Consider the following 23607-nt stretch of genomic DNA (forward strand, 5'->3'; position numbering starts at 1 on the left):
AGGACAGGCAACAGTTGTTGTATGAACAGCCTCGTCCATCTCAGCTGTTGAAGCTCCTTCAGAGGTGTCATAGGTGTCTTGGTGGCTCTTCCTCTTTCTTGAGCCAACACTCAGCTTTTAAGGACGACCTACTCTCAGCATGCGCCATAATTCTACCAATCATTACTGATGGATTTAACTATTGTCCAAGGAATAGTCAATAACTTGGAAACTTTCTTGCATCATATTGACTTGTGCTTTTAAATAAACTTTTCTCATGGTGTAGCTACAACCAGGAGTACTGATTCACCAGTGACTGGACCTTCCAAGAACAGGTGTCTTTACACTACAATCACTACGACACATTCACTGCACTCAGACGGTCTGGTTTGGTATTTTCACAAACACAGTATTTCATTTTGTTATGGTGAATTAGATGAGAAGATGAATACCACAACGGAGATCCTGCTCCTGTAATGCAACTCTATCTCTCTAATCGTCTGGTACAGGTCGTCTCAAATTCCCCAGAAGTCCACAGAAAGAGCTTTTAGTTACTCTGCTCTCTTTGGATGAAACAAACTTGTGAAGGACTACCTTAAGTCACTCCAAAAATTAAATTAAAACCTTGTTATTTTAACACACTTCCAGCTGAACTGTTTCGTCCTCGTCTGCCCTTCTCTGCCTCTTTCCATTATCCATTTGTTCCAAGTGTTGCTTTGTGCACTTTTTCTATTTTAAGTGTGAAGCACTTTGACTTCCACTTGTACCTTTAAAGTGCTGCACTGCAAATGAAGTCTTCTTCTTGTCCTTTAACTACAAGGCTACGAACAGCGGCCAGTTCTGAGGCATTTTTTCAGTTTCAGTGTTAATCTAACTGCATTTTTAGGTGAAACACAGTTAATGTTTGTTTTTTTAACACTAAACCTACTTTCACATATCAACACAACACATTAAGGCTCAGTAATCAACATTTTGCAGGTCAGATTAGAAATTAAATTCCAAATAATTCAACACATTTTTTTCTTTTTTTTACTTGAGTTACCAGTCATTCACTGCTCATATTTAAGAGCTGTTGGGCATTTAAAAAAAAAAAAAAAACTATGAACACAGTGAAGGTCACTATTTCTAGGTCACTACGCTACAGTTTGTTTGATTTTTTTTGAGTTAAGTCGACTTCTAAGAAATTCTGTTCAACCAACAAACTAAATCAGGAGGAAATTAGCTTTTTCTCTGCAAGTAAACATAATGCTAATAACCACTTCCTTTATATTTGCACATTTGAAGCACATTACTCATTAAATTAGCTTGTTCCAACTGGTGTTTTCATGTTTTTTACAATGAATTCTCGAGTATTACTGACCAATAATTATGAAAACAAGCTTTTAAATTGTAATATTGTAAAGTTGCTCTGCTGTTTAGTAGGTACAGGCTTGAAACCTTGACCTCAAGGTGAAGAAAAATGTAATCGAACTCATTTCATTAAGTTACATCAACTTGAATACATTTTTTTAATTAACTAACACAGAAATGTACGTTTAAATTACACATAATATTCAGCTGATGCATCATTTGCAACTTAAAAGGTTTATTGAACTCAGAAAATCCGATTTTTGTTGCAGCCGTGCATCAATAGGTCCCTTGAATTACATGTAACTGATTTGAAATTCAATTTAAAACAATGCAATTAGCAAATTGCAGTGTCATTTTGGATAGGACAGCACATCTTGGTGCAGCGTTTACATGGTTTCACAAATTCATGCTGCCTCACTTCACACCATCTCATGAGTTAATGTTCCATCAGCGTCACGTTTTAAATCTCCCACAAACCTACAGCTCATTTTGCAAATAAAATCTGTGTCGCACTATCTAAAAACTATCACTTTTAACTCATACAGAGGTTTCAGTCCTTTCCTTTAACTCATAGAAACACTGTGAATAAACATCTTTTTCCCCCCCAAAAAATGCCAAAACATTCCTTTACGCGTTAAAAGTGCCGAGACCTTCAAACGGGGTTGGAGCAGCAGACGGTTAGCAGAGATCTGATGCATCCAGCCTCTTTTTACGACCTGTGCAGCAGTGAATCAGCTGCTGTTGAATAAACCATGAACTAAATGCTCCGTACATCCCATCATGCTGTCTGTCTGTCTGTCTGTCTGTCTGTCTGCAGCTCCTCATCCCTCCCCGCTGCCTCTCCTTCATGTCTGCCACTTGTCAGTTCGCCTCCCTCCGCTGACTGATGTCTTGTTTTTCGCTCGATGCAGCGATTCCTCTCTTTGTCCTCACCTTCAACTCGTATATTTAGATATTTTGCTCCTTTGACACCGAGACTCTTTTTTTTTTTTTTTCTTCCAGTCTCTTTTGCTCCTCGTCTTCTTTTTTCCTTCCCACTATTTTGGTCTGTTTGATCACTACTTATTAGTAATTTCCCTCCAGTCTCGCCCACATTTTCCCGTCTGTCACCTTCATCTCTGTGCTCCTGTAAAAGCTTTGCTGTTGTGTCGCCGAGTCTCAGCGCAAGTAGGCCTCACCTCATGAGCACACACCTCCAACAGGTGAAGAGAAGTCGCTTTAAGTATTTAGTTTCATCAATTATTTATCAGAACTGTAAGTTTTTCAGACTGTGTATCTGTTACGCTGCACAAACTCATGTACATTTCTGCAAATAGAGCGAAAGCTTAAAGGAGGAAAATACTTCACTAGAAGATTGATTTAAAAACAGCTGATGATCTTTGTACTTTAATGTTTGCTGAAGGTTAATGAAATCAAAACAGTATTTTATATACATACATTTTTACTCTGCAAGCTACTGAGCTACAATAATCAGCCAGAATAGACTGTTAGCCTGGTTGCTATGGGACAAAATGTGGAAAAGTGGTCTAGAAATTGTATATTATGAATATCAAATGTCAACTCTCTGAAAGCTCAAGCAGTTTCTGTATGTTTTTTGCTCCCGTCACATTTTCACTCACTGTGGGCTCATTTTTCACTTTAATATAAAGTCTTCAATGGAAACAGCAAAACTATGAATAAACAGAGAGAACTCAGGAATGTCTTCTGTGCAGTAAGACAGTTATAATGGCATAAATCATTAAGAAGAGAAGAAGCCTCATTTTTTATCATTTACAAAACTGAAAAAAAAAAAAAAAAAAAAAAGTGGAGTCAAAAAAACTACAATGTGAATGTGTAATCAAGTGACTGTTGGGCTCAGCTGAGTCAGTCATGGCTTCATCGTTAGACCAGGGAGCTCAGAATTGTTTGTTTTTTAAAGGATCTGTTGCAAATTATCAAGCTTAGAGCTGCTTAATTTTCCAAAATGAACTGCAAGTTGCATGTGAGATGACTGCAAAGTGACAGAAATTCTTCCTGTTTTTATAGCTTGTGGCTCTGATAAATGCTGAAAGTCTGTCGTTGTTTTTAAAGATGACGTGGTTTTTAAACCTGCTGGCAGGTTTTGGGCCTTAGAGGGTTAAATAGGCGACACCGCTAATATCAAACTGGCTCTCTGTTGCTTTTAAAGTCAACACCGTTGTTTGCTATTTGTCAAAAATGTGTCAATCTTCCTGCTAGAAACCATATAAGCTAAAACTGATGCCAACGTTTGTACATATTGGGAAGATTCTGTTGATTTCTCCTTAAAATGTCACATTTATAAGTTCAAAAGTCTTTTAAAATATCAAGAAATATAAATGACAACCATTGCAACAGTGTGAGAATCCATCTTAGGACACAAAACTGAACCCAAAGTGCCAGAATGAGAAATCAGTCAAGTAACACATAAGTGTTGATGACTAACTGCTGCAGTTAAATTTCAACTTTCAGACTTGAACAACTTTCCAACAAAGACACGACACGTTGCTGTACTGTATTCACCATGACAGCGTGCCAACACCGCTACAGTGGCGGCGATCGAAGCACAAAAAGGCCTGATCCATTCATCAAGTACGGCACGGAGACGCTGATAAATAAACAGTAAAGAAGCAGTTAGAGGTGCCGGTCGAGCATCGCTCACACTTTTAATTTACACTCAGAGCATTTTATGGGAACATCTGTAGGATCCAATATAACAGCTCTGCCATAAATTCTACTTTTACGAAGCTTCTACATTTTCAGTTTCTGCTGAGATTGTTAGAAAGTTTCGATATTCTGCTCTATGGTCAAGAACCCGTCTCAGTGTAAAGCAGTGCCGTAAACCAACCAGCAACTACAACCCTAATAATATCAAACATAAATAACCTGAAAATGCAGAAACTTTGTGAAAGCAGACTGTATGGCAGAGGGCAATAGACCGCTTGATGAATGTTAATTGGGCAATTAAATATAAATGTAGAATATAAATGAGCCATTTCATCTCAGATCATCAAGCTTTTATAACCATTTCTGCTCAAGCATCTCTGATTTGTATGAATTTTTACAGCGTGAAATGTAGATATTTATAGTTATTTGCAGAATTGTAGCTTGATAGATCAACTTTCCAACGTAATTCTATTAAAAATATGTTGTTGTTTTTTTTCACAAATTTGAGACAGTATCTCATTAACTATTGAAGAATAAATTCTGAAATCTTCACAGTTAGTTCCCATCATGTCATTGATTAAGAAGCTGCAATATTGGACAAGTAGCCAGTAAAGGGCCACCATGACAAAGTCTGTGAGGCTAAATGACCTCCGATCAGCGAATGTTGTGGGTTTTTCCATCTCAAACGCCTTCTGATTGACCACCTCTGATTTGCTTGAAACTTTTATCTCATTTCAAATCTGTAAATTTCAGCTCGATGTATCAGATACTTTCTGAGATAATTTGTTGTCCCACTTCTGGCACGTTTATTTGGGAATTAATATTCAAGGCTATGTTTGAACGGACACTGGTGACCTGTCCAGGGTGTCCCCTGCCTTCACCCTGAGTTGGCTGGGATAGACTCCAGCCCCCCACGACCCTAGTGAGGATTAAGTGGGGTATAGATGATGGATGGATGGATGAATAGATGGATGGATGGATGGATGGATGGATGTTTGAACGGCAACATCTCAGGAACTGTTAAAGACAAAAGCCTGAAGGTTTTTATTGTTATTTCTTTTCTGTCATTAACTGAGAATCTACAATCTTGGATAAATAGATGAAAACTGTGTGTAGTAATGGGTGAGATGAAATATGCAAAAAATATCAAGATGTTATGAAAAGTCTGACATTCAAGCTCACATTAACAAAAAAATGAATAATGCAGAAGTCAACTACTGATATTTTCTGAACCACACGTAGCTACAGTCCTCCTCAAATGTATAGTATAGTATATGTAAAAAAAACAGCTGTCACTGAAATAAGTTGAAATTATCGTTATAGTTGAACAACGCTTTGAGCCAATCACTGCCATCAGGGGTTTTCTGTAACTCTCAATCAGACTTCTACACCTGCTGACAGGTGTTTTGATTTTGGCCCACTGCTCATCAGCAAAGTGCTCTGATTTGTCTGGGACAGTTTTGTTTGTTTTTTTTAATTATTCTTTTCACCCACAATTCAAAAGCAATGTCCTATACTACACTAAATTACAATTTAGCAAATTTTCATTTATTATAACTTTTTCAGTTTCTAGTTATTTGAGTGACTGTTGTGAATTTTGCCTTTTCTTTAATGGAAGGGGATGAATACATGTGAGGACGACTGTACATGTCACAATAATACAAAACCAAACATATATATTGCTTTTAACATGAAAAACGCACTCATACAAATGTTCAAACAGTTATTTTTTTTGTTAAGCTTTCATACCCGATGAGCTGTACCACAAAAACGATAATACTGCCAGACAGTCTAATTCAAACAGCTCTGGGGATTCTCAATGGTTCTCCAAATATAACTAAGAAAACACATCTATTCTTCTTTAAATATGGTGTATATCTTTCATTGTTGGACCCAGATACCAACTTACATAACCAGAATTTATGATTTAAAAAAAAAAGAAGTTTCAAGCAAATGGAAGAACTCAAATAAACCCACTTTCTACTGCTACACACTAACACTGAGGTCTTCTTAAAATACATCGAGAGACGGCAGTTCGTGATTTTTTTCTTATCTGACTTACTTTTTTGTGTTAAAACTGAACAATGATGGGAGATCACTTCTACCGAATTGGGCGACATCTGCCTGCTGATTCCCAAAATCAAAATTCATGGAGGTAAATGCGTCGCTAGCAGGTTTCCCGAATTAGCTTCCCTCTCATTCAATATTTACATTCAGACACAAGCTCGAGCTGCGACGGCTATAATGACAGAAAACCAGCAGAGAACCAGAAAATCCCTCGCAGATCGACAGTTGATCTGACAGGAGGAAGCGGAGAACACCAGCGACTCTCCAGACAAAATCCAAACAAAACGAGGAAGCGAGTTTAATTAATGTAACCGAGCGGCGTTTGGCCGCAGCCAGCACAAGCAGCTGCAGCCTCCTGTTTGCTTTAAGCTCTAATGTTGTAATTCTGACAGCGCGGATAAACAAGCCTCCCTAAACTCTGCCTGCTTTCGGTCTTCATGTCAAACACAGTGATGATAATTAGCAGATGGTTGATGAGTCACGAGGCGAGAGGCAAGAAAATAAAAAATAAAAAAAGCATCTACTGGGTAACTGATGAGAGCACAGATACTGAATCCCTGCATGTGTCGCTTGTTGTCGAGCCAGACGTGACAGTGTGGTAGAAAAAGTTTTTTTTCTTTAATTAAACGAGGTGACCGAGGTTCACTTTCACAGGTGTTTCCATTTCCACTCTGATTAGATCTCTCCTGAGCGCTGTCAAAAAAAAAATCACCTCTTCATTCATGCACTTATTATTAGAGCTGCAACTAATAACTACTTCCAGGAATGTTTAGAGCTCAAGCTAAGAATCAAGACGCTATTTTTAGGTGATCAGCAAGAACCTGAGCCTGATCGTTTGTTAACATCTGCTGTCACGCTTGTGTTGTAAATTTGAATAGTTTATAATTATTCAGAGAATATTCCGAGATCAAAATTGCTATCCCGATACCAGCACAGCGACCGAATATTCGGATATTCGGCTATTCGGGTCCAGTCCTACACCTTAGATTCAGATTCAGATTCAGTTTCAGATTTGTTTATTGCACGAAGGTGCAGTCCTTTCAGTGCAAAAATATAAGAACTTGTGCAAAAATATAAGAACTTGGAACAATAAAAACTTTGTAAAAAACTTTGCAAACACTATATACAATAAACAAGCAAAAAGAAATGAACTCTATATACAGGATGAAATTAGATAATGAGCACGGTGTGTTGATCAGAGGTCATTAAGCTTAAGAAGACTTGGTGCTCATGGAGCCCCTTTAGTAGCTAAATTCCCACAATGCTCACAAACATGAAACTATCCACCCCCTCTGATCATTACAGTATTTAACAATAAGAGCTGCAACAGCTCATTTACAATGTTCAGCATGTATTTTATCTGGGAAAATGGTGTCGGATATCAGCAGACAGTAAATATTAAATGACTCAGATCGGAGGAAATAATGACTTTATTTCAACATCCCTAATTACTTCCATTTCTCGACTATTTTCTCCGTTTGCTTTGTTACTGGTAGCAGGTCTGCCACTGCACAGAATCTGCTGCTTTCGCCTGCTTCGATATTCAGTTTACTGTCATAGAAGACGGAACAAATCAGAAAATATTCACATTTAAGAAGCTGCACTCAAACTATTTCAACTTGCTCCTTTTGCTTTAACTGTTTTTTTCTGCAGGGCTACTCTTCTTTAACTTGTCAGTGCACCATGATAACTAAACTCAGCAAGCTTGGGTCGGTTCTACTGAAAATGTCCCCACTGTGGGATTAATGATGGCTGGTCTCGTTTTATAAAGGCTCATCTTATCTACTATGAGCAGCAAATTCAGACACAAACCACCCGTTGTGGGGCTTTTTGAGGTCACTACACTGCATACATTTTATTTTCAGACACTAACTAAAACGGTAAATCGTGTATTTTTACAGCAGACATTTGGACATTTAACTCAGCCTGTATGTTGTTCACTGAAACACTAAAACAACTGAAAACCTGAATGGAAACACTGCAAATTTTGGGATACAGAAAAGGTGAAAAATTGCCAAAGAAAAACCAAAAAGCAGCAGCAGGTGGAACACCGGATTTGGAGCATGACGGAGATGTTTTCGACATGGTTTACATTGTTTGTGGTTGCTGTGTTTTAATTAAAAGTCACTCAGCACTCTTCTTCTGCAGCGCTTTAACACCTGACTGAACTAACTTCTGATGCGTAACAGTCGGTGGATGAAACGCGCTTCAATCTGCATTTTCTTTGTCAGATTTCCAAGAAATTTGGTTAAAATTTGAATAACATTTTCGTGAAAATTAAATGCACTAGAACCCCGAAACTGGGGCAACTAAATGGCACTCAGCCGTGACGGATTCGATTATTTACACCTGTGCTTTTCCTGCTGTGACACGTCGAAATGTCTTCTGTTCAAAAAGGCCTTTTGAGGTCTAATTAGCCGGCGTGGGCGTGCAGGGCTTTTAACAAGACGCTTCCCTTTGTAAAGGTTTGCAAAACGTAAACAAAACCTGCGGACGGAACAAAAGAGAAGCTTTTGTTTACAGCGGACACGTTGGCATGTCGTGGTGGGAAAAGCACAGCAGTAATTAGTCACACTGAAGAAGACTGTGGATCATTACTGGATTAACCGCACAGGAGGAACTCTGCCTAGAAATGTGCTGTTGGGCCTCTTTACTTGCAACCAACCGACACTCTGGAGCTGAAATTAGTTGATTAGTTTAATAAATATTGACAAATGGGACTAGCTTGTAGAGAAAAATAAAACTGTAAAATCAAAAGCCCATGTTAGCTATGTTGCTGCTAGATGGAGGAGTTCTGCACTGCAGGTTTTGCTTAATTTCTTCTTTTCCTCTCTAATTAAAATTAAGTTTTTAACATTGTTAACATGTCCATATGGTCTTTTTCATACACTGGAAGACACATCATGAGTCACATAGGAAGTCAGCACCATAACTGAGCATTTCTGATTTGAAACTGCAGTGAACCGATGACAGACTCAAAAACACAGATTCAGATTTCCGGGGTTTTATACATCACAAACCTCAAGAACCAATCAAGTCAGCTGGCAGAGTGAGACTTCCTGCATCATTCTTCTTTAGAATTTCCTACACGTTTGGCTAATTTACTCCAAATATTATAACTTGGCACGTGTAGCTTTGTACTTTAACGGTATTTAAGCAGAGTCGTGGGTGAGCTGGTGTGCTCGAGCTGGACATCTGAGGCAAGGACATCTGAGCTCATTTGAAGGCACAAAGTCGTTATTTTCAAGAGGAAAAAAAAATCTTAATATGTAACTCTGATGAGTTTATTAAGGGTTTAACCAGAGACTGTGAGTTTCTTTAAGTTTAAATAATTTTACATTTTTTACTTGCATCACGTCATTTTACATGAATCATCCTTCTGATACGTTAAAATAACAATTTGTGTGCTACATTCACTTTACATTTTTGTTCACAACAAAACTATAATTCATTAAGTTAAACTTCATCTGCCTTCACAAGTTTTCCTGTACTACTAGACATCTGTATAAACACTGATCCTCAGGAAGATTTTCAGTCTTTATATGAGAAACATGCAGAAAGTGTCTGTAAATGATCACAGTGATGTTTCATCATGTTGTGCTCTGAAACACATCACAGCCTCCACTGCTCAACTTTTTCATATTAGACATTTTAACCCAGGGGTGCCCAATCCTGGTCCTCAAGAGCCCCTATCCAGCATGTTATAGATGTTTCCCTCTTCCAACACACCTGATTCACATGATCAGGATCGTTATCAGGCTTGATGATGAGCTGATCATGTGAATCAGGTGTGTTGGAAGAGGGAAAACATCTAAAACATGCAGGATAGGGGCTCTCAAGGACCAGGATTGGACACCCCTGTTTTAACCTTAATGCAATGAATTCTTGGAAAAACTGCCAATATGTAAAACAGCCTCACTGTCCACAGGTGTGTTGCAGTTAAACGAATGCTAAGTTTACAACTGCAACACACCTGTGGGCACTCATGTCTTACAGCGTTGGAAAGCTGCGATTCTTGAGATTCCATATGTGCAAATTATTTCAAGATTCAACGACAACAGCAGCTACAATCAACACCTCTGTTAGTGGCGACAAACAATTAGAAAACTGACTCGACTCACCTGTGGAGCCTCAATAATCCACTCATCAATAACGTCCTCACAGAAACGGTGCTGCTACTCTGACAAACGTCCACACGAGTGGACAAAAAGCATCTTTATGCTTCAGTTTCTCAGCGGATAGTGAGTCTGAGTATGCGTTAGATTACTTCTATGTTTGACCTTTCAATAGAGTCCAAAAATCTGACCGTATTGTTAAGCGTTGAAGAGTAGCAGACTGTTGTTCTGTTGTACATGGCCAAGGTTACCAAGAGCTACACTGTAAAAAACTAAAAAATACAATTTTAAAATACTAATTAAATGATTTGTTCAGTCTAAATGACCTCTATGGTGATTAGACACCAACTTTCCAGATGTTTTCTGTGTAACAGTAAAAATAAAAGGACAAAATGTTCCACTAAATGACCTCAACATGAACAAAATTTTGAAACAAGATCCTTCTTAAAAAATAAGCCGGAGCACTGAGCACATGTCTGAGTTAATATTCTGCTCCAGTGGTGCAGATTTCCAACAAATTTGCATTTAATCAAATTATATGGACCCAATGATATGGCGTAAACCCGGGGCTTTGGGGGACCTCAGGGATTCCCAGCTGATAATTCAGGCTTGTGTTAGATGAACTAGTGGAGCCTGATATTATTCCTGCTGTCTCACTGGGTGACTAAATCAAATAGAGGCATTCATTAACACCATAAGTAAATCAGAGTGTCTGCTGAGGAAAAGATCTGTGCTGCACTGATTATTTTGCATCGAAATGAACAAATTAACTGTCCATTTATAAACAAAAACCTAAAGCTTTCACTCAACATGTTGAATTCTGGGAGGACTTGAATCAATAATTTAACAGGCAAACAAGTCCAGATACGTGTTACAACGTGAGGGTACTTTCCTTGTTTTCAAGCCACATCCAGCTAAAATGTTGTACAAAGAATATGAAAATGTTCTTGAACACATGTATTCTGTTGCAAAAATAAACAAATTTAACCATCCGGACCCTCAAACCCACCTCCACGTATGAAAAACGAAGAAAGTTATCTGTAATAAATTACGAAAACGACACCATTTATCAGATCCAGAAACCGTAAAAACAGAAATAATTGTATGATTTCTCACTATTCATGTCCTTTGTTGGAAAAATAAATCAAATCAAATATTAAAATCGTGATGTTTCATTAAATTCAGTTAATTCTACATGTCTCATTTAAGAATTTGCCAAAAATAAACCGTTTGCACCAGATTCTGTAAATACAAAAAGCTCTGTGCTACTCTGTGCAACTGTAAAGTCATTATTAATTCACCTACAACCAACGGTCATGTGCAAAAAAATAATTAATTCCTTTTCAGCTGAACTGCAGGCTGTGTTTGCACGGACCTGAGAGGAAACAAGCATGGAAACAAACTAAAAATGTACACAGTAAAACATCTATAGTGTTTTAAGTCAACATTTTTTTTCCAGTTTTGTGGGCACTCAGAAAAATAATGCACATGTTGATTTAACTATTATTTAAATTTTTTTCTTTTATAGCTTTCCTACTTTGTTATGCTGCAAAAAATACTGTTTCCATAGAGGTGCAGGACTTTATACTGCAGTGAAAACAAGTCCACAGCCAGTATAAGCATAACAGGAGCAGAGGGTTAATCAACTTGAGCTCATTGTTGAATGTGTAACTTTAAAGAAATCCCCCTTGATTTCATGCAGTCAGCATTTGCAGAAAACACGCCATTAAAACGGCGTCCCGTCTCCGAGCCTCAAACTGCAGCAGCTTGATGGGCTGTGGCCTATTAGAGGCGCTGCTGCGAGTGCAAACTGTAAACTAAGTGCTGACAAATGATGCAAGTCTGTCCGAGGCTTATTGGCAGCTGTAACACTCCGCCGGCTGCACAACAATATCGGCCGAGATAATCGCAAACACACACATACATAAATATACATCCCAACCAGCTGAGGCGGGCTCTGGTATTACTCACAAAAAACTGCTCTGTACTCTGTGTGCTACTTATATTTGCAGTACATGTGGGTGAACACACACACACACTCCTCGGATGCTGCTTCAGCAGCTCGGGGGCAGGAAAGCCGACCCTGAAATCTGCACCATGAATATGAAGACAGAACTCTCCCAATTAAACCTCATTTACTGGCCTGTTGTCATATATTTGATACCGTGTCCTATTCCCTCGCTCCTCTTCCTCTGTTCCGAGCCTCCTCTCCCTGTTAGACTCTGCCACCTCCCGCCTCCCCTCCTGTCAATCTCTGCCTCCCTGCACCTTCTTTTCTTTTTAACAATTCTCTCCTCTCCCCCGTTAGCATCTCCCTCTCCTCTCTCTCCCCCACTCATTAAAGCGGCTCCCCGGTCTTCTCCCAGGAGAGAAGACGAAGAGGAGGAGGGTAAAAATAGCTCCATCTTCAGCTTCTGCTCACTGGTTCTTTCCCTCCATACATCAAATAACAGCGTTTCTCCATAATAACCACCATCTTTGTTCCTCGCCGAGTCTCTGGTGCTGCAGCAGCTCAGCCGAACACACTCGTATCTGCCTCTTTAAAGACAGTTTCGGCTGCAGTGGAGTTGTTGAGACAGCTATCAGAAAAGTTGCACACAATCCGACAGCTTGTTTGCGATGGAGAGTGAGAGACGCAAACACAACTCTGGATGAGAGCTGCGTGAAATGAAAATGTAAATTTGTCTTAGCTGATGTTCTGTATCAGAGCAGTCTGTAATTAGGTTGTGCAAGCATTTTAAAAACGTTGACAGCTGATGCTACAGTCTGTTGTAAAGGCACAATCGTTTGTAACTCCAGGCGAGACACGAATGCCATCCACAGCGATGATGACAGCACTTAAATCTTCAGTAAAAATTGTTTGTGTCTGCTGGTCCTCAGCAGTGAGCATTAGCTCATACAGACGACTCAGCGGCGGCCAAATGAATAATTGTGGTGGTGCATTAAAGTGATATGCTCTTTACAGAAATGCAGTTCGGGACTGTGGCTGTGCTGGAGAGACGGCAAAGACGTAATCAGCTTGGATAGCAGAGAAATCCTTTCACACTCACACAGAGACTGGAAGAGCAAATGACCATCTGGCTGCTATTAAGCAAATCTTTTTGTGCTGTTTCCTCATTAGTTAATTTTTTTTTGGGAGATTGGTTAAAACAAGCGAGGAGGGAAGATGATAAAGCAGGACGAGAAGAAGAAGTAGAGATGAAGCGAAAGAGAAAATAGCAGCACTTGAAATGCCACGGGGTACAAACACAATGCTCGCTGGCAGAGCAACACAGTGATATAAACTTTCCCCTCTGAAAACACTATAATGCCCCAACAAGCTAAAAATACAGCACAGTGCAGCAGCGACGGCTCAGACAGCAGACAGACAGGGTTTAACACTCCACAGCTTCACAAAAGCCTTCAGAGACAATAAATCTCTCGTTTGCATTGAAACAAAAATCGCCTGTGAGGGGGAAAAAAACACGACCAAATAATGCAGGAACAAGTTGTTGTAACAAAAGCGTCTCCAAAAACTGCAGATGCAAACTGTATTAAAACAACTGTGGACTAGAAAACAGTCAGAGCTTGCATACGTCTGCCAAAGCACCACAAAGTTCTTCCTATAGTCGACATTTTCACTTCCATTACTTGAGAAAACACAATTCCATTCAGATGCATCAGTAGGCTGTAGCAGTAAGCGGCTGTGCGAGCCATGAAACACCTAAATGGACACCAAATATCACCAAAAAGCAAGAGCTATAAAATGTTTAAATGATAATCTGCATCTGTATACATCTCCATTAAAAAAAAATACAAGTGCAGAACTACACAAGAACATTGCAAACAAGAAAATGCATTTTGTTCCCTCATGTTCATGGTTTGAGAACGAGTTTAGTCTTGTTTGCATAATTAAAACAACAGGGTTAAAGTCATTCAAGGGTATGGCACGAAATAAAATGTGGATCAAAAGCTTCCTTGATGGATATATAGTCTATCTGAGTTTATAAATGCAGCATATGTGCACGTACAAAACTGTGAATCCTGTAAACGGCAACACAGACGGATGAAAACATATACCACACGTCTCCGAACGCTCTGCTTGACAAACACGTTACACAAACCAACGCTGACAGACGTGTTTTCTCGCCAGGTCTACAGAGACCAATTAAGATAGTGAATAATTTCACTCACCGTCTTTGTCAGCTCTTCTGAATATCTGTGAACGGAAAAAAGAAAAACAGCGCAGTTAGTGTTGTTGAAGGAATCTGCACTGAGCTACAGGAGGCATAAACAGGAAGGCAAGAAATCCTCTGTTTGGGAAAGTTACACTGTGGTGACTGATTAACATTAGAGATTAGGGATGTAAATGATTAATTTATTGATGGCAGTTACTAATTTAACTGATTAAATGTATACTAGCCAACAAGGTTGAAGACATAGGACATGCATGTCAGAAGATGTAGATCAGCTGTAGTACCTGGTTGTGCCACCAGGTGGAGTCTCCTATCATTTAACACTGTAGCGACCACTCAGACTACTGGTAGTTCTGTGTTGGCAGGCAGAGAGGATCGTGGGAATTTAGCTAGCAAGCAAAGTGCCACCATGAGAAAGTCTCCTGTGATGCTTAATGCCCTTTGGCCAAAGCTCTTGTATCGTAGATGAGCTATGGTGTGCTATGGCAGCATAAGTATGGGCTAGTGGTTGATTGCTTAGACCAGTTTAGTGGCCGATGTCAGTCGTATAAGCCATTGGAGCAGCTGGAGGGGGTAATATTACAAGAAAATGCTCTGAATTTCGAAGACAAAGTTGTAAATTTGCAAGAAAGAAACTGCCACAAATACATTTTAGTGAGGAGGTCCAACAACATGAAGCATGACCTTGAAATGTCCACTGAGCTGTGGTTGCTGATGCACAAAATCTCATCAAAATAAGTATGTTTTTTTCTTCCAAATAGGCCCGATTCATGGACATGTCTTTTCAAAGTCTAGAGGCTTTTTATAATACAGTGATTCTGGGCTGAAATCACAAGCATTTCTTTAGCACCAAATCTGACAATGAGGTATAATTTAAATTTGTCATCCACTGCAGGCGTAATATCCAACTAGCGGCAGCATTCGTGCTATAAGTCATCCGATCTTGCAACATGAAGTGATGTGGATCCTTGACAAAAAACAGGAGTTTTCTGAATATTCTCTTGTGAATTCTTGACTTTAAGGTCAAAAAATGTCTGCGATTTTGCTTGCAAATTTAAGATTTTTTAATCTCAGGTTGAAGTTTTTTTCACTCAAATTTAAACTTTCTTAGACTATAACCCCTCTTGTCTGGCACAATAATTTTTTTCCCCCCCTGTACAGTGATCCATAACAAAAGCACTAATGTAAAACTTTAAACCAATGGAATTGATGCAACAAATCATTTAAAGTAATTTAAATAGTTTTTCAGCAAACATTTTCTTATTCAATTGCAGTTCACATGTTTAGGTACGGCGGTGTATCATCTGCATAACAAGACACTGTATTTCTACACTAAGCATAAATACACAAAAGAAAACAGGACCCAGTATTGAACCCTGGGGAACAGCATTACTTAATACTTTAAATGTAATTAAATTCTGTTTTAATGTGTCGTTTGGTGTAGCCACTGTAAGCACTGTCTACACATTTAGTACAGAGACGTTTATCTTTTCTAGACGTAAAAACTCCCATGTTTTCCTCAGAAGAACGGAGTCCTAACTGTCATAGGAGTTTGGTTTTGAAGTTGGGGAGGAAACTTAACTAAAGTAATAAAAAGTTACCACTACCAACATGTCGACATTCTGTATTCCAAGAATGAAGCTGATGCAATTCGTTGCTTGAATGAGATTTGTAAATGGGTATCCTGAGCTCCAGCTGAGTTAACAGATGGTTAAATAGTAATGTGCTGACTAACCCTAAACCTTTTTAAAACAAGAAGACAACATCTAAATCTTTGCAGAAAAAAAAAGGAATCCAGATGGTGAACAACTGGTAATAGAAATGATCAGTCAACCCTTCAGTGTTTAGACTTGTAATTCCACCCTGCGCGAAGTCCGAACAGTGAGAATAAAGTGTGTTTCTACCAGATAAGGAGTAACGGTGCGTGATAAGGCTTGTTTGGAGCCTTGCACCTGAAAAGTTTATTAGTGTGACAGCAGATAAGAGAACACACAGAAACAAAGTGACTGATCTACAGCTGACTGATGATTACTTGCTGCGCGCGTGAGCTAATTTATAGCTCCGGTGAAAGCTTCTTTCCCTGCGGAGCCGAAAGTGTCAGGTCTGGTTCTTTCATCAGTGTTTCAGAGTGTGATATGAAGTGTTCCTGCTGAGGAGAGCCACAAAACAGCACAATGACGGGGTGGAAGATGGAGAGAAAGACTCGTTGAGGGGGACGCAAAGGATGAAATGAGGAGACAGGCTGACAGAAAGAAGTGAGAGGGAGATGCAGGGAGGTGAACTGAACTTATAATGCTAATAGTGAGCAGCATTTCCAGACGTATTCTGTGGAAATATTATGCTTATTGGAGCGCACGGATGGAAGAGAAGTGGATTAATGCTGCAGGAATGTGTGGAAGAGTGACAAAATTGACGACTTCTCAGACACCTTCGGGGACTGAGTGAGTGATACTGAAGGGTTGGATGTTAAACGTCACCGTGCAGACAAAATGTGAAGGTCTGTGAAGTGCACCGATTCCTTTCCATCACATTTGAGAGGAGAAGTGCAGCAGAGCGTGTAAATGTTCTCACTTAAAAATCTCTGTCAGAAAACAAGACTTTTCGCTGACTTTCCGCATGAACTGTTAATGTAAAGGTCGAATTTTGCAGATGTTATGACTCTAAAACTCGAACGTATAATCAGTCGGTTGATCGGCAGAAAATGAAGCAGCAAGACGTGATTTATTTATTGAGCAAAAATGCTTGCTAATCTGTGTTTCCAGATAATGAAATGTGAGGATTTTCTTTTCCTTATCATAGTAGGAAGTTGATTGTATTTGTAATGGGCTCCTGACTGAATAAGTCAGTTTGGGCTCATTTTTGACTGTCCTCGTACCTTAATATAGGGAAAAGGAATAATTAATTGATTAAAAATTGCAAAAAGTCTGCAGATTCATCCACTCAAGAACTCAAAGTTCGTTAGTTGAAGTCATAATTGCAAAGTAAAGTTAACTGAAATTCAGGAAAACTAGTTTACACAACAAAATTTGCACAATAATGACTTAGTAATGTGTTTTTGTATGCAAATTGAAGAAATGTGAGGATTTTATGCTTTTCCTTGTCATAATAGTAAATTGAATGTATTTGTACTGGGCTGTTGGTTGAATAAGTTCATTTGGCCATAAACAAAAAAAAAATGAATACAAAAAAACTGCAGATTCATACATAATAAAATGAAGTCAGGTGCAGACATAATTTCAAGGCAAAGTTGGCTAAAATTCGAGAAAACATGATGAATCCAGTTTACGCAGCAGAACTTGCACACTAATTATTTAGTAATGTGTGTTTTTGTGCACCAGTACAAGTACATAAACTGATAGCGAGACTCTTGCGCCACAGCTTTATGGCTTCTAAAACTATAAATAAGTGGTGCATTTACGCAGCGACTGCAGCCATCTGAGCAGGCCAAAGTGAAAATCATTAAGTGCTGAGACGAGCGACGCTCCAAATGACAAGCTGCTCCGCATTGTTCTGTTTTTCCGGTGGCACCCTGGGGCGCACTCAACTCCACGGAAAAGAGCCAACTCTGCCGGAGACCGACGAGCTGAGAGAGGAGGGAAAGGAGTCGGTGAGGAGGAGGAGGAGGAGGAAGAAGAAGAAGAGGAGGAGGAGGAGGAGGTGTGTTTGTGTGTAAAGAGTTGTAACAGACAACAGAAGAAAATGAGACAGCAGCGGAGAGGAACTGAAAAGATCCAACAAAAGAGAAGACAGAGATGGAAAGGGAGGGTGTTCCAATCCATCTCTTAACCTTATTAAGAATGGATGGTGCTGAGGAGGAGAAGGATATGGAGGAAATGAGGAGGGAAGGGAAGGGACAAAGGATGAAAGGAGTTTAAAGAATAGCAAGGAAGGTGCACCGAGGGGTTAAGATGAAGACGGAGAGCTGCACAGGAGGAAACACAAGCGAGCAGAGGGTCTAATGAGGAAAATACTGCCTGCAGGCACACAGCGATCACTCAGAGCCCCTTTGGTGGAGACTTCCTCACCGTGATAATAACGCCGGGGGTCAATAATATCGGAAAATGGTGAAACGATTAACATTTCAAAGTTCGAAGGCGTTGCGGAAAGTCAGAGTGGAGAGAAAAATGCCAAAATGAGTTTGCAGCTGATGTCTGAGGCTTGTACAGTTTGGGTTTTTCTTTTTTCTTTTTGAATGTGTGTGTTTGTGTGAAGACAGCCAACTGTCATGCAACTAATAGGAAACAAGCAACAACTTGTCAGAAAATGACTAAAATGAGAAATCTAGCAGGAAGAGTGCACAGAAAGCTGAGTAAACTGTTTCCGAGTAAATGCACAAAGAACTCCAGTGTACCTGTGCTCTAATGTACCCGAGCAAAGACTGAGCTTCAGTGCTGCATCTACCTGAGGTGCTTCTTCAAAGAGCAGCAAATTAGGCTACACACCCCCCTCCATCCTCTCCACACTCACACACAAACAGAATTAGTTTACTGGGGTACTAGGATACACTGGCCCTCTGGTCTAGATCATAATTAGTTTTTCATGGATCCCCGTCTTTATCAGCCTATTTAAGAGGCTCTGCAGAAGCTGAACTACTTCTTTTTTTTCTGTCCCCTCCCCTCCATTAAAGCAGCATCAGCAGATCTCCAGGCCAAACATTTAGGAGGCACCTGAAGAAAAATAACTCAATAGCATTGATGAGGGGACCTGAAGCCACACTGGGCTGCCAAAGTGACAAATCCAGATCAAATGAATACATCATAGTGGGGAAGGGAAAATTCAGATGGAAGGTAGGGATCGATACCAATACAGTAGTAAGACATTGGTGTAAATAATTAAAGAGCTGTGATAAAATTGGATTGGGTGTAGCTGCTGTGTGACCAGTTTATTTGGATTGACAGTAAAAGCAGCTCTGAAAGTGAAGCTGATCACTGCTTTATGGATCAGGTGAGGAAGTTTCAGTCTGGATTAAGAGAATTTCACCCAAAAAGATGCGATAAAAGCGCAGCGGATTTTTGGAGAAATTTGGACAGGCACAATCAGCTGCGGGTGTCCAGACACCTGGGGCTTTGATCCGTGACACCCCACGTGCCTCAACGGAGTGTCGGTTCACCTGTGAAATCTACTCCGCCGAACGCGAGCCACAAGTCTGGAGGAATCTGCAACATCGCCTCCGTGCGTAAGTGCGCACTGCGCCGCACCGGTCCGTACGCGCCGCTCGCTGGATGTGTTCATCCCGCGCTACACCCGCCCCGACCCGCCCGGAACCTCCACATACTCACATCCAAAATCACGGAGATGCCTCTCCGCGGTTCCGGGGCGAAGAACTGCTCCTGAGCCACGGCCACCTCCTCCTTGCTGGAGGCGTACTCCCGGCTGGAGATGTTCTTGTTGTCGCTCATTTTGGTGACGATCCAGCGGACGAGCCCGTCGATTCCACCGGGCTGGGCGCCGCTGTTTCCGGACTGCGCTGCCGTCGCGGACTCGCTGTCCTGACCGGCTACGGGGTTCGGCTGCTCGCGGCTTTCCTGGGCTCGAAGTTTGGCTTGTTCTTTGTTGAGCAGTTTGTGGACTCCGTCCCTACAGTAGCGCGCTGCCTGCTCACACATCCTTTTGCTGCGGAGCGCTCATGCTGCGCTCTATGGGGGAGAGAGAGGAGCCCCCACCCCCCAGCTACCCTCTTACATCACAGCACCCACCCGAAACACACCGCCCACCCCACGCATCCCACACAGCCCCACGGACACCTATATACCCGACAAACACTCGCATATCCAGTGGGAGCTGTTATTTACAAGGTTTGGAGGCTTATAGTGACTTTAATGCACTTCGTGAAATTTACTGTCTCATATTATTTTATTACACTCCATTAATTCACATTTATAGAGAACAGCTCACTGCCCTGAGTGAATGCACTCTTTCTCCTTATAAAATGTAAACGTGCAAAATTATTTTTTAAATTATTATTCCTGTTCTACACTGTAAAAAAGGAAGAAGAAAAAAGAAAAAAAGTGTTTTGAAGAGTTAAAATAACAAAAAAGATATTTGCAATTATTTGAAAAAAGCTAAAAGATGTTGAAAATTTTTTTTTGGTTCCATTCTGTAAAAAAAACAAAAAAAAAACACAATAATTGTTTTAAACTGTAATGTTTTTTGTTTTTGTTTTTTTCTAACAATTTACTGTTATTTTACCGATTTCCTCTTTTTTTTGTAAAATTACAGATAATAACTAGTACATCATAACTGGCATTTTTAAACAACATTTGAATAAAATTAGGCTACTTTTAATGTATTTATATCAGCTAAATATATAGTACATTTTCAGATATTGATAGCAATAGTCATTATTTTTTTTAAAAAGTTGAAAGGTGGTAAATATTTTTTTGAACGATTACAGATTTCCACTATTTTGTGAAATTACACATAATATTTAGTATCATCACAGAAAAAGTGATTAATTTACATGTTGACTTTAAAATAAAAAAAAAATAAAAAATCAGGCATAAACTGAAAACAATGTCCACATCAAAAAGCTGTGTTTTTGTCAAGGTTTTTCATTCTTTTACAGCATTTGACTTTAAAATTATGATTATTTTATTTTTTATGACCCGAGCAAAGACTGAGCTTCAGTGCAGCTTCTACCTGAGGTGCTTCTTCAAAGAGCAGCAACTTAAGCTACTGTATTTATTCAGCTAAAAACGATTATTTTATAGATCTTTGCTATTGTTTTGACTGGTTTTTACAGCTATTGAATGTTAATTCTTAAAGGTATTTTTTCTGGCTCCCTTGCTGCCAGATTTTTACTGTCTTCTTTTACCAGAGTAGGTGTAGGTGTTGTCAGCAGACAGATTACATCTGTGCATGTTGTAATAAACCTGCAGACCACCTAAAACTGCTAATTAGTGCTTAAAAGCAGGCTGAATTGTGAGACAGGTGATGACATCCACTTTGTTTTTCCCTCTGGTTTAATGTCTAATCTGAACAAAGGCAATGCTGCACAGCCTCCCTTCCTTTTAAACAGCCACAGCGGGAGGTGTGGGCCACCGGTCTTGTGCTGCTTGCTGTGTCCCAAAGGGAGGATCAGAGGGTTTTTCTCCCGGAGTAAAAGGAGTGTCTCTTCAACTGTCACTCCAACGCCTCATTAGAGGTTTACGTGTGTGCGTGTGCGTGTGTGATGTGACAGATCTAACCTTTGGTAATGAGCGACTCCCTCAGCTCTGCCCTTTCCGCCGGGTAGCGAGTCTTTTCCTGCAATGTGCCGGGTGTCTAACAGCACACAGGGTGGTTTGGACAAATTAACTCCTGCTGGAGAGTTGACACTTTAATACACGGGTTATCAGAGTGACCAAAAAGGCAGGAAAGTCAGGTAGATTATGCATCTCGCCCACCCTGTCAACTGAAGCGCTGAAATCACTTGACATGATTGCCCCCATGTGGAAATGAGTACGCAATGGCAGGCCTGGGCTTCTGCAGGATTTATTCAGTTAAATATTAAATATTTACGAACACATTTGTGAGAACTAATTATTTAAACCACATAAATACGCATAAGGCAATTCTGGCATGTATTTTTTGGCATTGACATTAATATTAACGGTTTAGTCCTCGGATAAATAATTTGTCAACACATGTAGCTGAAGAAAAATGCAAATAAAATGAAACAATAAAAGCCCAAACGGATGCATATGTGGATTCATTTTGGCATCTGTGTGCGTCTACATGTCCTTAACCTGACTCGGGGCGGTATCCCTTCAGGTAATAGATCCATGAGCAGGGTTTGTGGTTGCCCTCGGAGCGCTGGCTGGAGATGGACAACCTGCCAAACCACGGTCCTGGAGAGCCTCCTGGAGGAACCTCAAAGGACACCTCGATGTTTTGGGTCTTTTTAGGGAGGATGTTGTCCCTTCCTTTGACAGTAAAGCAGGGGTTGTTGACCTAGAAGCGGCATGATTAGGTTTAAATCATCCGTTACAGGCAGAATTAACTGAATAGATGCTGAACATGTAAAGGTTGTATCCAGGATCAAGAGGAGTAACATTACTCTAAACATCAGAGTATAAAAGCGAGCTTGCACCACTCTGCAAGCTGTTCCAGGCTAAATTTAAATCTGTTTGCTTCATGCAGGCTGGCAGTGCACCCAGTGTAAATATTGAAAGAAAATGAGCCTTGGTAATGCCACTGCACAGGCTGCCTGCATAGTGTTTGCATTAGAATCTTATTAATCCCTTTCTTTCTCAGTTACTCTCCCAAAACAAGACATTTCAACTTTTGTTCCAATCTTGTTATCTCCGTGGGCCTCTTTACAAGTTCTACAGGCTCCTCACCTGAAAAGAGAAAGCTGTGGCCTGCGGGAACACGTTCTTGAAGGGGATAGTGACGCTGCGACCGGCCTTGATGTTGAACGGACCCTGAGCTTTCGGCGGGAGGCAGACCCCGTGTAAGGGAAAGATGTATTCACCACCAATTACCGAGGACAGGCTGAGCTGGCCTCTCACTTCGCCCAGCTGATGAGGCTCGAAACAAACTTCCACGCTGGCATCCGACCCCTCCTGGAAACCTGGAGACGCTCGAACGCTCTTGTCCAAGCTGAAGTCTGGGCAATCCGTCTGGAGCAGAAAGATAGTAGGAAGGGAACACGTGACAGCGAGTAAATCACTGCAGGTATTTGAGTCAGGGGTGGGCAATCCTGATCCTCGAGGGCCACAATCCTGCATGTTTTAGATGTTTCCTTCTTCCAACACACCTAATTCAAATGATCAGGATCATTATCAGGCTTCTGCAGAGCTTGATGATGAGCTGATCATCTGAATCAGGTGTGTTGGAAGAGGGAAACATCTAAAACATGCAGGATTGTGGCCCTCGAGGACCAGGATTGCCCACCCCTGGTTTTAGTGATGTGTGGGTTCACTGGTGGACAGTTTTTAGTTTATGACTGAAACAGTGTAATGCTGCTGAAATGAAATATCAGGAAATTGAGCACACTTGCAGCAATGGCATAAAGATGTCAAGGATGAATGGGTTATTTTAGCTTGATTTCAACTGTCTTGCTACCAAAACCAGCTCGTAACATGTAAGCGGGGATGTCCAGTGAAGAGAGGGAGTGTGGGTTTATAAATGTAAAGGTTGAGCTCTGCAGTGTAAGTCAGTACATCTCTGTGTGTCTGTGGAGATTATCTACCATCCAGGTTATAGTAATCCTGAATCAAAGGCAACTTTGTGGTCCTTATGCTAACAAGACATTGTATATAATGCTTTGTGTA

General features: G+C 40.3%; 2 protein-coding genes across 2 annotated transcripts in view; both read right to left on the reverse strand.

The window, feature by feature from the left end:
* Positions 1-19956, reverse strand: part of necab2 (N-terminal EF-hand calcium binding protein 2) — a 198025-nt gene extending 178069 nt beyond the window's left edge. The window contains exons 1-2 of the mRNA XM_008290582.1: positions 19630-19956; positions 14349-14373 (exon numbers count right to left, since the gene is read on the reverse strand). Coding sequence (XP_008288804.1) covers positions 14349-14373; positions 19630-19956 — 352 coding nt within the window. The remainder of the gene's footprint in view (positions 1-14348; positions 14374-19629) is intronic.
* A 2116-nt stretch (positions 19957-22072) lies between these two features.
* Positions 22073-23607, reverse strand: part of hydin (HYDIN axonemal central pair apparatus protein) — a 98610-nt gene continuing 97075 nt past the window's right edge. The window contains exons 91-92 of the mRNA XM_008290584.1: positions 22672-22953; positions 22073-22282 (exon numbers count right to left, since the gene is read on the reverse strand). Coding sequence (XP_008288806.1) covers positions 22073-22282; positions 22672-22953 — 492 coding nt within the window. The remainder of the gene's footprint in view (positions 22283-22671; positions 22954-23607) is intronic.

The sequence above is a fragment of the Stegastes partitus genome, unplaced genomic scaffold (assembly GCF_000690725.1).
Source record: "Stegastes partitus isolate 25-593 unplaced genomic scaffold, Stegastes_partitus-1.0.2 Scaffold685, whole genome shotgun sequence".
Lineage (NCBI taxonomy): Eukaryota > Metazoa > Chordata > Actinopteri > Pomacentridae > Stegastes > Stegastes partitus.